The sequence below is a fragment of the Canis lupus genome, chromosome 14 (assembly GCF_011100685.1).
Source record: "Canis lupus familiaris isolate Mischka breed German Shepherd chromosome 14, alternate assembly UU_Cfam_GSD_1.0, whole genome shotgun sequence".
NCBI lineage: Eukaryota > Metazoa > Chordata > Mammalia > Carnivora > Canidae > Canis > Canis lupus.
The window spans coordinates 3066480-3079866 of NC_049235.1; the positions used below are offsets into that span (position 1 = coordinate 3066480).

The window sequence follows — 13387 nt, forward strand, 5'->3', positions numbered from 1 at the left end:
ACAGCTTTTGTGGGAACAATCACGCCAGGAAGTAGAGGGGTTAGTGAGTTAGAACCAGTGTGAGGCTGGGGGATGAGTAACCCAGATAGCAATTCACAGATTTGGTTTCCTGACACGAAAGGAATGCGGTAGTACCTGCAGTTGGAGCCAAATTCTTCGATGTTTCCTCAGATAATCCAAGGTATTCTCTGATGAGTTGACTCAGCTTTTGGTAGGCAACTTCCAGATCATCTACAGTAGGTGAGAGAAGGTACTTTAAGGCAACAGAATCACATTAAAATATAGTCAATTTGCAACTATTGGTGGTAACGAGTTTTTAAGCCACATCTAATTTTGTGACTATTGTGGTAGGTAGGCAGAATTCTAAGACCCTAGTGACACTTCACCCTCATATCACTGCCTCCCTTCAGTGCTGGCAGAACCTGTGAATGTGAGGGGCTACTACTCCTATGATTATGTCAGGTTAAAGGGCAAAACGGATTTTTGAAATGTAATGAAGGTTACTCATCAGTTGAGTTTGGGCCAGTCAGAAGGAGGACCACCCAGGTGGGTCAACACTTAACCACATGAGCCCTATAAAGAGAGAGTTTTCTGGTAGCAGATGAGGAATGCAGAGACTTGGAGCACAAGGAGAATCTGATGTGCTGTCGGCGGCTTGAAGACAGAGGGGCCCCAGGAACAGGACCTGGGAGCCGTCTCAAGGATGGAGGGCAACCCCTGGCAGACAGCCAACAAAAGAAGCAGGAACCCCAGTTCTACAACCATAAGAAACTGCAGTCAGCCAACAGTTAAGAATGTACGTTAGACTAGATTTTTCCCCTAGTGACCTTATATTTCAAAAATAAAACTTTGCTGAAAGTTACTGACCTGCATTGATGATTGCATCAAAATATCCTGGAAATTTCTGATTGATTTTAATATAAAGGTCCACTCTGGAGACAGCAAATTCAATCTCTACACGACTGAATAATCCTTTTCTCCGCAAATATCCCTCATATTTTTCCTTGTCCGTGGGTACCACCAGGATATATCGAGGTTCAAAATAGGAACATTTCAAACTTCTTACACCCTATTTGTTTAAAGAAAAGATAATAGATTGGAAACAGATACAATTTAGAAATCATGTTGCAGACACCTGACAACACAGGTATAATAAGTAGTCTTGTATTAGAAGATTTATTTGTATAATAAGCTATTATTTCCCTCTAAATATCTCAAGGTTGGATCATTTCCCTTTGTCAAATATTGTTATTGGAAATAAAAGAACTACCTGGATGTCATCTAACTAATCACTCTAATAAACATGACAGTTAAAAAAGAAAATTGCTAAGGGTGCCTGGGCAGCTCAATCAGTTAGGTGTCTGACTCTTGATTTGGTTCAGGTTATGATCTCAGGGTCATGAGATTAAGCCCTGTGTTGAGCTTCAAGCTGGGCTTGGGGGGCCTGCTTGAGATTCTCTTATCTCCCTCTGCCCCTCCCCCAATTCATGCTCTATAAAAATAAGTAAATAAATAAAATTTTACAAAATTGCTAGATACAAACAGGTACACTCATTGTAGTGTTGCATCTTTAGTACTGCAAAGTAATCTTTTTTTTCCAGATTTCATTTTTAAGTAATCTCTAAACCCAACGTAGGGCTTGAATTCACAACTCCTAAGATCAGGAGTCTTACACTTTACAGACTGAGAGAGCCAGGTGCCCCGATGAAAAGTAATTTCAAGTCTGCATTTCAAAGAGCACCCTTGGAAGCTCCAGGAGATAAAGATATTACTACAGATAAAAGGTTCTCCCTGTTGCCCCTTTGTCATCTCCCCGGGACCCTTCCTATTCCTAAACCAGCAACCTGGTTGGGCTGGTTCCTACTATATCTCCCATCTTCTACCCAGAACAAGGGACACCCAAGCTCCTGCTGCCAGGAGCTCACAGGGTTGAGTGGGTGGTCTGTGGATCGGAAGGGCTGAGCCATGACCCGACCTCGTTTCTCCAGCTACTGTAGGCTAGAACAAAGCCTGCGAGCTCCCCAATCACCAGTTTCCTCATGGGTGAAATGCAAGAGCCCTTCCAAATGAACTCTAAAGTTCCTTCCACCTTGATTCCATCATCAGGAGTTTAACTCAATGGTTAAAATCTGTGTTTTAAACATTTGGGGTGCAGAGGGGAGAGGCTCTTTTAAAAAAAAATAATTTCTAAAAGTGCCAATGACTAGAGCCATTTGGAAAAATGCTTTCGCTTGAGAGAATCAGGGACATAAAACCTGGTTTATAGGTTGGAAACAAGTAGAAGAAAGTTCTCTGAGAGGAGAAAGGAAGCAGGAGCCAGCACTCAGAGAACCAGTGGACTGGAGAAAGGTAAGCATACGCAGCTGGAGAGTTTCTTGTCTGAGGAAGATAGTTTTGGGAAAAGGCCTCGGTTATTTTTGTTTGTTTTTTGCTTATTAGCATAGAAACACAGACAATCTCTTTGAATACGTAAAAGCAATCAATTGTGGAAAGATGAGAGCTGCAGGATTTTGAAGTTAGAAAAACTAAAGAACTGGAAGAAACATGACCAGTTTCATGGAAGGGAGGCAACACACCAATCCATGTGGTCAAAAAGGAATCACAGTCTCCTGCTCTGCCCAGTTAGAAAAGAAACGGGTTTTAAAGAAGTTTCAGAGTCGATAGTAAAGGAATATCAGACCAGCCCCAGATTTGGGTTTCTCTAAGTCTGATCCAACGGAATCGTTTTTCAAACTTCTGACTACAAAACTGTTAGACCGCGCAGCAAAACTACCTTAAAAAGACAATCCGTTGTCTTTAGAGATTTCATGTACTTAGTAAAGCTATGAATTTTTAAAATAAATAAGTGGGATGGTCATGGTTTTACTTTGGATCTGGACTTGAGAGTAACTTCTATATATTCTGATTACTGAAGACCACTGGGGAAGATAAGATATGGGGACAGAGAGGAAATCTCCTGAAATCGGCAAGTCTACACTGCTCAGAGCAGGAAAGGACTGCAGCCGGTGAGCCAAGCAGAGTCAATGACAGCACAGCCCCCTTGTCTCCCATGAAGAATCAGAGAACACCACCGACTGCACAGAGCTACCAGGCCAGCCCTGCAGAGAAGGATCTTTACCCGTGTCACTTTATAATAAACAGAGACCAGGCCCAAAAAGCAAAGGGATAATTTGGTGAGGAAATTAACTTAGAAAATAAGTCCTGAGTGGCATTTTTATTCACAGGATACACGCCATGCCTTGTGTCATGCATGAGTCTTGTCATTTAATTGTTCATGTCTGGCCTCCCCCATAGGAAGTATAAGCTCCCGCTGTGCCTGGCAGTGTGGTACCTGCACATCGTAGCCCCCTCCTCCACCCCAAATATAGATATACAGACTCATGTTCACACACATTAAAAATAAACCAATGGAATGGAAAAACACTTACTTCTATTTCCATGTGAATACAGCTTGCTAAACCATCTCTTGCGATACCTTCAATGGTGTCCCTATTTAACCCGTAGTTGTGACGACCATAAGTGAATGTTAGAATGAACTTCCCCTGTAATTTGAGAAGTACAGATTTTCATATCACAGCTGCCACAGTGAAATTTAATATAAAGTTATATGATGTCTTACTTTCACGTACGTGCCTCCATGAAACTTACATATGTGAGCAATTGCATAATAGGGTGGACAGTGGGGTTACGAGACTTACTATCAAAATACAGTAGAGAAATCTGTTCAGAATTCTCAGGTGGCAAAAAAAAAAAAAATTAGTTTTTAGAGATGCCCTAATTGGCTGACAAAACACGTGGGGAGAGTGAAGGTACTGAAGCTCGCGGTAGAATGGGTCATTCTGCTTACCCACCTGCTTCCTTGCCAACCCCACACCATAAACTGCATCACTGAGAAACATAACAGATAGCTCGCCCTTTACCTCAGCCACGTGGGCTATGCTGGCATAGCAGGTACCCCAGGAAAAAGCTCCCATTCCCAAAAGCCCTGCATTCCCAGATAAGCCAGGAGGCCATGAATTACACGGACATCCTAAAACGTTTCTATCCTGAGATAAGCCATGAAAAACAGACCCAATTCTGTTTTTTTCCCCCTTATGAAACAGAGCTTTTTATTGAAACTGTGCCAAATGTTTCTCAACAAAATTGGTGTGTTCCCTGTCGTCATTAGAGGTATAAATGCTGCCTTCAATCTACATTCTGGAAGCCCAGTTCCTCCCAAAGCTGTTTTCCCTTTCAAAATAGTCCAAGTAAAATTGTGCCTCTCAAACTGTCTAGGTGTTCTCTTTGGAGGTATTTGTTAAACCACTAGGTCTAGTCTAAATTGGAAAGCTGGGGATCCCTGGGTGACTCAGCGGTTTAGCGCCTGCCTTTGGCCCAGGGCGTGATCCTGGAGACCCGGGATCGAGTCCAACGTCGGGCTCCCGGCATGGAGCCTGCGCTTCCCTCTGCCTGTGTCTCTGCCTCCCTCTCTCTATGTCTATCATAAATAAAATCTTTAAAAAAAACTGGAAAGCTGATGACAAAAGGAGGAATAAAAAAATATGGAAGATCTTGGTGACTGCGGCCCCTCATGTACGGGATTTTAAAAGAAATGATGACCACTTGCAAGGCTGAATCCCACTGATTGAATCCCATCAAATGATGCCATCATCACTAAGGATAGTAGCAGTTGGGAGCCCTTTATACTACATGCGGCTCCTGGCTTCAGATGTCCTGGACACTTGCAGGTGGGGGACAGGCTATCTGTCAAGGTGGTATTGCAAGCCCGAGACACAGCATCTCTTGGGGGAGGGGGGTCTCTAGTGAATGTGTCTGCTATGAACGAGGAGGAAAATCCACACACCTCATAATCCAAAGAAGTTTATATTGTGTATTCTAAAAGTTAAAAGCCCAACAGTAAATATCCTTAATGTTTTATTCCCTCAATGTCATACCTTTTTTGTTCTTTGGAGCAAACACTAGGACATCTTTTCTTTTTACAGATATATTGCATCTAGATAGATACTGAATCTCCCATCAGGTATGTATTTATCTTGTTTACTGTGATTCATCCTGTTTTCGAAAGTTTTTTTTTTTTTTTAAAAAGGTAGGGAGGAGCAGAGGGAGAGGGAGAGAATCTTAAGAATCAACACAGGGTTCGATCTCACAATCAATCCTGAGATCATGACTTGAGCCAAAATCAAGAGTCCAATGCTTAACTGACTGAGCCACCCTCGCGCCCCTCATGTGCACTCCTAAATCACATTTCAGACATAGGAGTTTCTTGTGTGTACAAGGGCCTCCCTCTGTGGATCCCAAAAATATTTTCTGGAAGAATGCAGAGTTGGGAGGACTCTGGCAGTGTACTTTTATATATAAAACAGGCCCTGCTAAATTTTTTTAAAGAATTGAAATTAAGTGTTCCTCCATCTTCTGGCTGGTGATTCTCCTCTCATACCTTCCTGCTTGCAGATTTCTTAATAAACAGCAATAATCACATTTCTGAAGCCTCCAGATCTGTGATCTTATTTTGACAAGAGAGGAAGAATATCTGCAGAGAAATGACTGCATTTATGCCCTGAAAAAAGGTTCACGTATCAGTAAGCATGTGGTAGGTGACAATCCACGTGTTGGTGATGAAGGGATGGAGGAGTGCCTGGGTCTGACTGTCCCCCAGAGATGTCTGGGGCTGCGCCACGCCAAGGTTGTCTGTCAAGGGGTGAGGCAGGCTATCTGGGTGGGTGTTCTGGGGAGAGAGGCTGTGTGCACAGCAGGCTGAGTGCACTGGTGTGACTGGTGAAGCTGACAAGGTGTCCTGAGTTTGTAACCTCTAGGTTTGCCTCTTCATGAATCAGTCACAAGCTCAATCTAAAGAAAAGGAGCTCAGAAGCAAAATTCAAGTTGAAGAAAATGACATTATATTGAAGTAATATATGTTAACAGAAGCAGTAAAAAACGAGTACTGCTCAACCACATAAGGATTTTGTAGAAATAGAGAGAGTCAAACTGTAAAACCAAATATGGTATATAAGTACAGCTATTTTGTAGACTAGGAATTGAACCAACTTTGTTACGACCAGTATGATAAGGTATGGAACGTCAGGGGAGCATATGGGGTACTGAGAACAGATGAAATGAACCAAGAAAAAGAAGTCTAAGGCTCTAACAAGAGAAATTAACATGAATTTCAGGAACTAGCTGTCTTTCAAACCAAAGAGTCCTGAAGGAATCCTTCTTACTAATATCCAGATAACGCTTTCTATCTCTATTAAGGCTTTTAAAAATATAAAATCCCAAAGTACTCTTGACACACTATAGTGAGCTACCAAAATACAGCCCTAGGAGAGAAGATTATAAAGAATCTCCGAGATGTTCTTTTGAGAAGATTGGAGGGGAACAGCCTAGGGGTTACAGGACTTTCTCACTTGAGTTTTTCTGTGAATTCAAGAGAAAGCATGCACTATGTGTAAAGTTGGCCATTTGAAATTAAAGTCCTAGAAACTGCAGATCCCATGCTTAACTGTACCATAGTTTTGTGCACTGAAGTATAATGTGAGAGGTTAAGGCTGTCTATGTGTCCAAGACGGGCCAAGTGACTAGGACACACCATGATAAAAGGGTGCTTAGGGCCACAACAGTTAGAAAGCACCAGTGATAAGGCACCGGGGTGGCTCCATCAGTTAAGCAGCCAGCTCTTGGTTTCAGCTCAGGTCATGATCTCAGGGTCCTGGGATCGAGCCCTGCTTCAGGCTTGCGCTCAGCATACAGTCTGCTTGTCCCTTGCCCTCTGCTCCTCTCCCTGCTCCTTCTCTCTCATAAATAAATAAAATCCTACAAGAAGAAGAAAGAAGAAAGAAGAAGAAGAGGAAGAGGTAGAAGAAGAAGAAGAAAGAAGAAGAAGAAAGAAGAAGAAGAAGAAGAAGAAGAAGAAGAAGAAGAAGAAGAAGAAGAAGAAGAAGAAGAAGAAGAAGAAGAAGAAGAAGAAGAAGAAAGAAGAAGAAGAAAGAAGAAGAAGGAAGAGGAAGAAGGAGGAAGGAGGAAGAAGGAAGGAGGAAGAAGGAAGGAGGAAGAAGGAAGAGGAAGAAGAAGAAGAAGAAAGCATCATTAATAGCAAACAGGACAGAAAACTCCAACATTAAGGGATGCTCAATTCACAAGCTTCACACATCAGATCAAGTCTGATTAATAACAGCAGCAGGTGATAAACACAGACCATGAGAACTCTTCATAATGCTCTTACTTCTAGTTTTTTAAAGCGTCTACTCATTCAGCTTTATTGAAAATTTACAATATTCTTTCCAAGATCGTAAAATACCGCAGCCTGTCAACAAGGATGTATATATGGTTTATGAAAAAAACCAAGAACACTTCTCTCATAACAAACGGAAATATTTCTCTCTTTTTATCACTAGCTGCTAACATTGCTACCGGAGGACACGTATTTCTTGTGCAATACCAATAAAGAACGTTCTTACCATGTTTAGCATTTCATCAAAAACTTCCTGAGAGATAAAGTGATAATCGACTCGATCCCCTTCTCCAAAGTAAGGTGGTCTTGTGGTGTGACAGGCCCTGAAAACAGAGTAGATAACTGGGCTACTGCCAGCAGCTTGACATTCAAAACAGAAAAGTTTTTTGGTAGAAGTATGTTTTAAAAAGTCGAAATTGACCCACGAATCATGAATGGTGAAGCAACGTAGTTGTGAAAGCACTGTGGTTTTGAAGTGCTAGACTCCATCCAGCTGCTATACTCTAGGGATGATACAAATGCCGGACTATCCAGTCTTGACTCATTATGGTTGATCACCTCTGAACCACATCCTCTGCTGTCACGCACCACCACTTGGGTTCCTCACTCATGCAATCCTACCCGACAGTCTTGGTGTCCTCTCTGCTCTGCGGGCACTTCTCCACGGCCTTCCTCATCCCTCACCTGGCCAGCCCACCTGTCTCCAAGGACTCGTGGTAAGTGCCCTCTCCCCCACCTGCCCCTGCCCCAAAGCCTTTCTTGACACGCTATGGCTGGTCATGCTCCTCCTCTTTACATGTCCACACGTGGTGCCTGCCACCCCGATTGCATCCCAGTTCCTTGGGAGGCCTGGGAACGGAAGCCACAAATGGAGCTCTCAGCTCAACCAGAGAGGCCCGTGCTGATCACGGTCTGTGACGCATCCCCTCCCTGTCCCCGGACCCCCCACTTCCTCTCTGTCGCCAAAACTGCCTTCCTTTATCCACATATGTGCTTTTTCCCTGTCTTTCCCCAGCAGGATGTCTGACTCATGAGGGGAGGACTTGATCTTGTTCATCTTACTTGCTACTGCTTCCCCCACACCTGGCCCATAGCAGGCAGTCGCTAGTTATCTGTAACATGAACGAGTGAATGAAACTCGGGAGGTGGGTAACAGGCATGATGAACTCCATTTGGCAGAGAACAACCGAAATGGCTAGTCTAAGGCCACAGAGCAGGCCAGTGTGGGTCTCAGAGCTAGATAATGGGGTCCCCGACTAGCCCACACTCCTGATTTCATACCATTCTGCCTCCCTGGTGTTAAGTTCTGGGAATGCAAACTGATCTTTATATTATCCTGTGATTTTATTTTATTTTTAAAGATTTTATTTATTTGAGAGCGAGCACACGCAGAGGGAGAGGGAGAAGCAGGCTCCCCACTAAGCAGGGAGCCCGACGCAGGGCCCAACCCCAGGACTCTGGGATCATAACCCAAGCCGAAGGCAGATGCTTAACCGACTGACCCACTCAGGCGTCCCAGTATCATCCTCTGGTTTTAAAGGACATAGAGAAGAGCTAGATATTTGACATGTTGTTTCATTACTGTTTCCATTTTACAGATGATGAAATTGAGGCAACAACAATTAAGTAAGGTGACTAAGCAGCAAGGCCAGGATGACTCTGTGTCCATCCCTTTTACTATCATGCTAAAAGCATAAGTCACAACCTCAAAAGCCTCTTTGTTACCAAGTCAGAGTCCAGTTCTTACAATTTATACTGCTGTTCCCCTTCCGTTATGAACAAGAATTAACTAGACTAGTAAATTTTAAGGTCTTAACATTGTATTTAAATTATAGACCCAGGAAAGAGAGTATATCCTAAGAAAAGACTGTCAAAACACCGTGACATTTGTGTCATTGTGTGAATACACTGGCATTTCTACACACACCTTGGCAGGGCCCTGGGACCCTCTGTCTTCTGGTATCCCTGACAGTTGGGAGAGATAAATCAGTGACTTGGCACCCTGTGCTGTCCACCCTTATCATAGCCTTGAAGTGCTGTTTTGGATTTGCATTTTCCAACAAAGGAATTGAGCGGCAGGAATTTTTTCAGAATTTCTAAAAGGAAGACAAAGCAAAGAAATAATCGGAAGCTTCTAGGCAGGTAAATAAAGAGATGGCTTTACTGATGTGGAGAATGCGGATGACAGAGCCTGTATCCACTGCAGAACCTTCCATTAAGAAGGACCTACGATGACCTGTGGGTTTTTGAATCCTGTCATCCAATTTTCACATGTAGAAATATTCCCTGTGAAGCGTGCTGCCCCAGTGCGAACATCTTGAAAAGGAAATACTACCTAACAGAAGCAGTGTTTTACTCAACTTAGAGGGAAAAAATGGTGCCAAATTTTAGACAAAGACATTCGTTTGGGCCATCACCTTCAGTTTCCTTTTTCTCCCTGGTCTCAATACGATTCCATTTGTACTTCAGATTTCCATGAGTTTATTATTCACTAATTAATTTGCTAGTTAAGTCATGGTGAATTAGTTAAGTCAGGGTTTGCAGTGGGAGCCACGCCAAAAGAGCTTTAATGTCAGAGCACAACGCTGGTCCTGAGGAGAGGTCTAAAAGTGAGTTTAGACATTCGCAAGGCCTGCTCATGGGTCAGGGGTCATGGTTCTAAAGAACCAACCCTGTGGAGAAGAGGAGATGATCAGAGGCAAAGGAACCCACAAGGTCAGACCAAATCATGAAATGGAAAACTATCCGGGAAAACATAATAGGAAGAAAAGATGTCTGGGACGAGCTAGCCGTTGGATGAGTAGAAATTTCTTCCATTTGATTCAGAAGCATTTAGTTTTACAGTCTCAGCTCTGGACCAGGTTGCCTCAGGAAACAACAAACTTCTTGTTACTGCAGACATTTAGGCAGAGGTTTGGCTGCAAGAACATCTAAATTCAAGCACATGCTATCACACGGTACTGTGGGTATGTGAACTCTTCCAAGTTCAAAGGCTCTCCACAGAAGCTCGGATCTTCTAGGACATTCAGTAGGAAAATTAAATTGGTCCTAACCTTCAATGCAAATTATATGTCAACTAACTGCTAGGCATTTAAAAGAGATCGTCAACACCTAAGAATTCCAGCACTGGTCTTCCAGGAGGAAGGTGCCTGTTGTTCTCTCCGCCTAGAAGGTGCTCCTGCTTGAGTTCTGCATCCCACTTGCTGTCCACTTCTCCTCTCCTGGAGGCTCTTCACTTCCCTCCTCCTGACACCCATCAAACTAGCCTATTAGCCAGCGTTTACCTGCCTGCACCCCACCTCAGCTCTCAGAATGGGACCCACATCTGCTTGTTCTCCAGTTTACCGCTGGAACAGGACCCAGGACCGGTGCTCCATAAACACTGATTAGGTGAATAAATGAATCATTCTGCTGGCTTGTCACATCTGTATAAACAGACACTGGATTAGACTGTGTTAAGGTAGCTGGAGCTCATACCTCATTTAGCTAAACAGCTATGGTCTTTTACTTTACTACCATACCAAGAGTAAAGAGATTTGGTAGTCAACATCATGAAAAAAGTTATAAAAATAGGGACTGCTGTAAAATAGAGATGGAAGAAAGAAGAATAAAGTTTTTCTTTCATAACTATTCGGATCGCTTTCAAGGCCTCAAATCTGGAAGATGAACAGGTGTTCTGGCCCTGTTGTATGTTTCTCTCAGTATTCATTACTCTTCCGGGGAGCCACTGATTTGTGTGGTCATATTAAGGTTGGAAATAGATTTTGAAGGCAGTAAATTCATATCTCCATGTATGACTAATACAGGTAAAGAAAGAACCACCAACCTATTTCTAAAACCAAGAACAAAAAATCAAAATCTAAAACGAGAACAAAAATCTCTCAGCCATTCCAAGACCTGTCACACCACTGTGTCATGCTTTTAATGGATATACAACTCAGTGTGCGGGAATTTCATGGAATGTCTCAGTCGTGGGTCAATGTATTTAAAAAGGAAGACAGAGGGGCGCCTGGGTGGCTCAGTCAGTTAAGTGGTTAACCTTCAGCTCAGGTCATGATCCCAGGGTCCTGGGATCAAGTCCCACATCATGGTCCTTGCTCAGTGGAGAGTCTGCTTCATCCTCTCCCTCTGTACCTCTCCCAGCTCATTCTCAAATAAATAAATAAATAAATAAATAAATAAATGAATGAATGAATAAATAAATAAATAAATAAATAACATCTTTTAAAAAGTGTTTAAAAAGACAGAATACCAGAAGATGGAAAAGATTCAGGCAAATGGCAGAGAAAGTACCTTTGCAAATACTTGTGTGTTTCATGATGAAACTGTTTTCATGCCTTTTTCCCCATTTAATTTTAAAAAACAAAAAAAATTATGTTGGATAAAGAATTTTAAAAATCTAAATGAGAGCAATGACTTGCCTCTGAGGATGTGCTTTGGTTTTATCATTTGTTTTAATTAGAAAGTTGCTGTTGACAAAGTAGTACTATATTACTTCCTCCACGGATGGAATTACTAGCTACCTAATACCTTCTTTTTAATCCAATGCTATGACCTTTGATCCATGCCTTGATGGAATTTTTAGATGTGCCACTGAGCCAGCCCTGATCTTGGCCTTTGTGAGGATGCAGGTAATGCGGGACCAGGCTTCTGAGCCTATGAGGGAGGCGGGTGAGTGTGTACTTGGTAGCAAGGTAGTTAGGAGAATCTTTCCACACTCGCCAGTAATTCCATCCAGAGGAGAAAGATGGCAGCAGTAGTAGTAACATTGTAGGCATGAAGTTAGTTTTAAGATTTTGTTTTACTATCTTGTTCATGACATTAACTGAAGGTCTGAGGTCCCCACTAGATTATAAATTTCATGAAGGTTGGGCAGCCCAGGTGGCTCAGTGGTTTACCGCTGCCTTCAGCCCAGGGCCTGATCCTGGGGACCCAGGATCAAGTCCCACGTCGGGCTCCCTGCATGGAGCCTGCTTCTCCCTCTGCCTGTGTCTCTGCCTCTCTGCCTCTGCCGCTCTCTCTCTCTCTCATAAATAAATAAAATCTTAAAATAGGGATCCCTGGGTGGCGCAGCGGTTTGGCGCCTGCCTTTGGCCCAGGGCACGATCCTGGGGACCTGGGATGGAATCCCATGTCGGGCTCCCGGTGCATGGAGCCTGCTTCTCCCTCTGCCTATGTCTCTGCCTCTCTCTCTCACTGTGTGCCTATCATAAATCAAAAATAAATAAATAAATAAAATAAAAATTTAAAATCTTAAAATAAATAAAATAAATTTCATGAAGGCAAGGAATTATCAATCTTGTTCCCGCTATATCTTTGGGGCTTAGCACATGGGAGGAACTCAATAAATGTTTATTGAAAGAATTGGTAAATGAATGAATTCATCCATCTCTCCATATTTCCACCCGTGGCAGTTGGGGAAAACCACCTATGCTTCTTATCACAGTAATTTCCCAAGGAATGCTGCATACCATACCCTTTATTCATTCATCCTGTTCACTCACTCCATCTGTCACTTGGTTAACAGGTATTTCTCATGTAGGTATAAAGTGCCTGGTCATCTGCTGAACACTGAGAAGTGAACAGTGGGCAAAGCTGACATTGCTACATCCCTTCCTTGGGCTTACAGATGAATAGGGAAAATTAGTATTAAATAAACCAAGCACAAGCATGGTAGATAAACATTCTAATGGGGGGAAGACAGGATAATAAAATTGATAATTGGAAGGCCCACCCAGGTGAGAACAGAGAAGATGATTGGATCACAATCTTGGTGATGAGTTAATAAACACCTCCAAGAGCACATCTGACCCAGCATGCCTCCATAACATGTAGCACAAACACATACGAAGGACCTGGCTCCCAACCTTTACAAATTAATTGAAAGGAATTCTGATCACAGAGAGCCTTGGTTCCCGGCATTCTGGTTAGCTAAAAGGTTCCAGGTTCACATACTGACACAGTAGCCAGGACACACCTTTCTGCCCTATGTTGACCTTCCGTTCATTGTGTTTCACTTATCTTTTAAAACAGGTTCAGCACCCCTATACAGGTATAATGGCACTCTAGACTTTTTTTATTCCAATGCTAAGTTTTAATTTATTTTTGTTACTCCAGGGTACTTAAAATATATTAGGGAATAAATCATTCTATATAGTC

The 13387-nt window shown here is 42.7% G+C and overlaps 1 protein-coding gene across 6 annotated transcripts in view; it reads right to left on the reverse strand.

Moving 5' to 3' along the window:
* LRGUK (leucine rich repeats and guanylate kinase domain containing) overlaps positions 1-13387 on the reverse strand; it is a 111105-nt gene that overhangs the window by 52385 nt on the left and 45333 nt on the right. For all 6 annotated transcript variants that reach the window (XM_038556463.1, XM_038556465.1, XM_038556462.1 and 3 more), the window contains 4 exons: positions 7455-7551; positions 3429-3542; positions 868-1069; positions 136-231 (listed from right to left, as the gene is read on the reverse strand). In XM_038556463.1, the coding sequence (XP_038412391.1) occupies positions 136-231; positions 868-1069; positions 3429-3542; positions 7455-7551 (509 nt within the window). The remainder of the gene's footprint in view (positions 1-135; positions 232-867; positions 1070-3428; positions 3543-7454; positions 7552-13387) is intronic.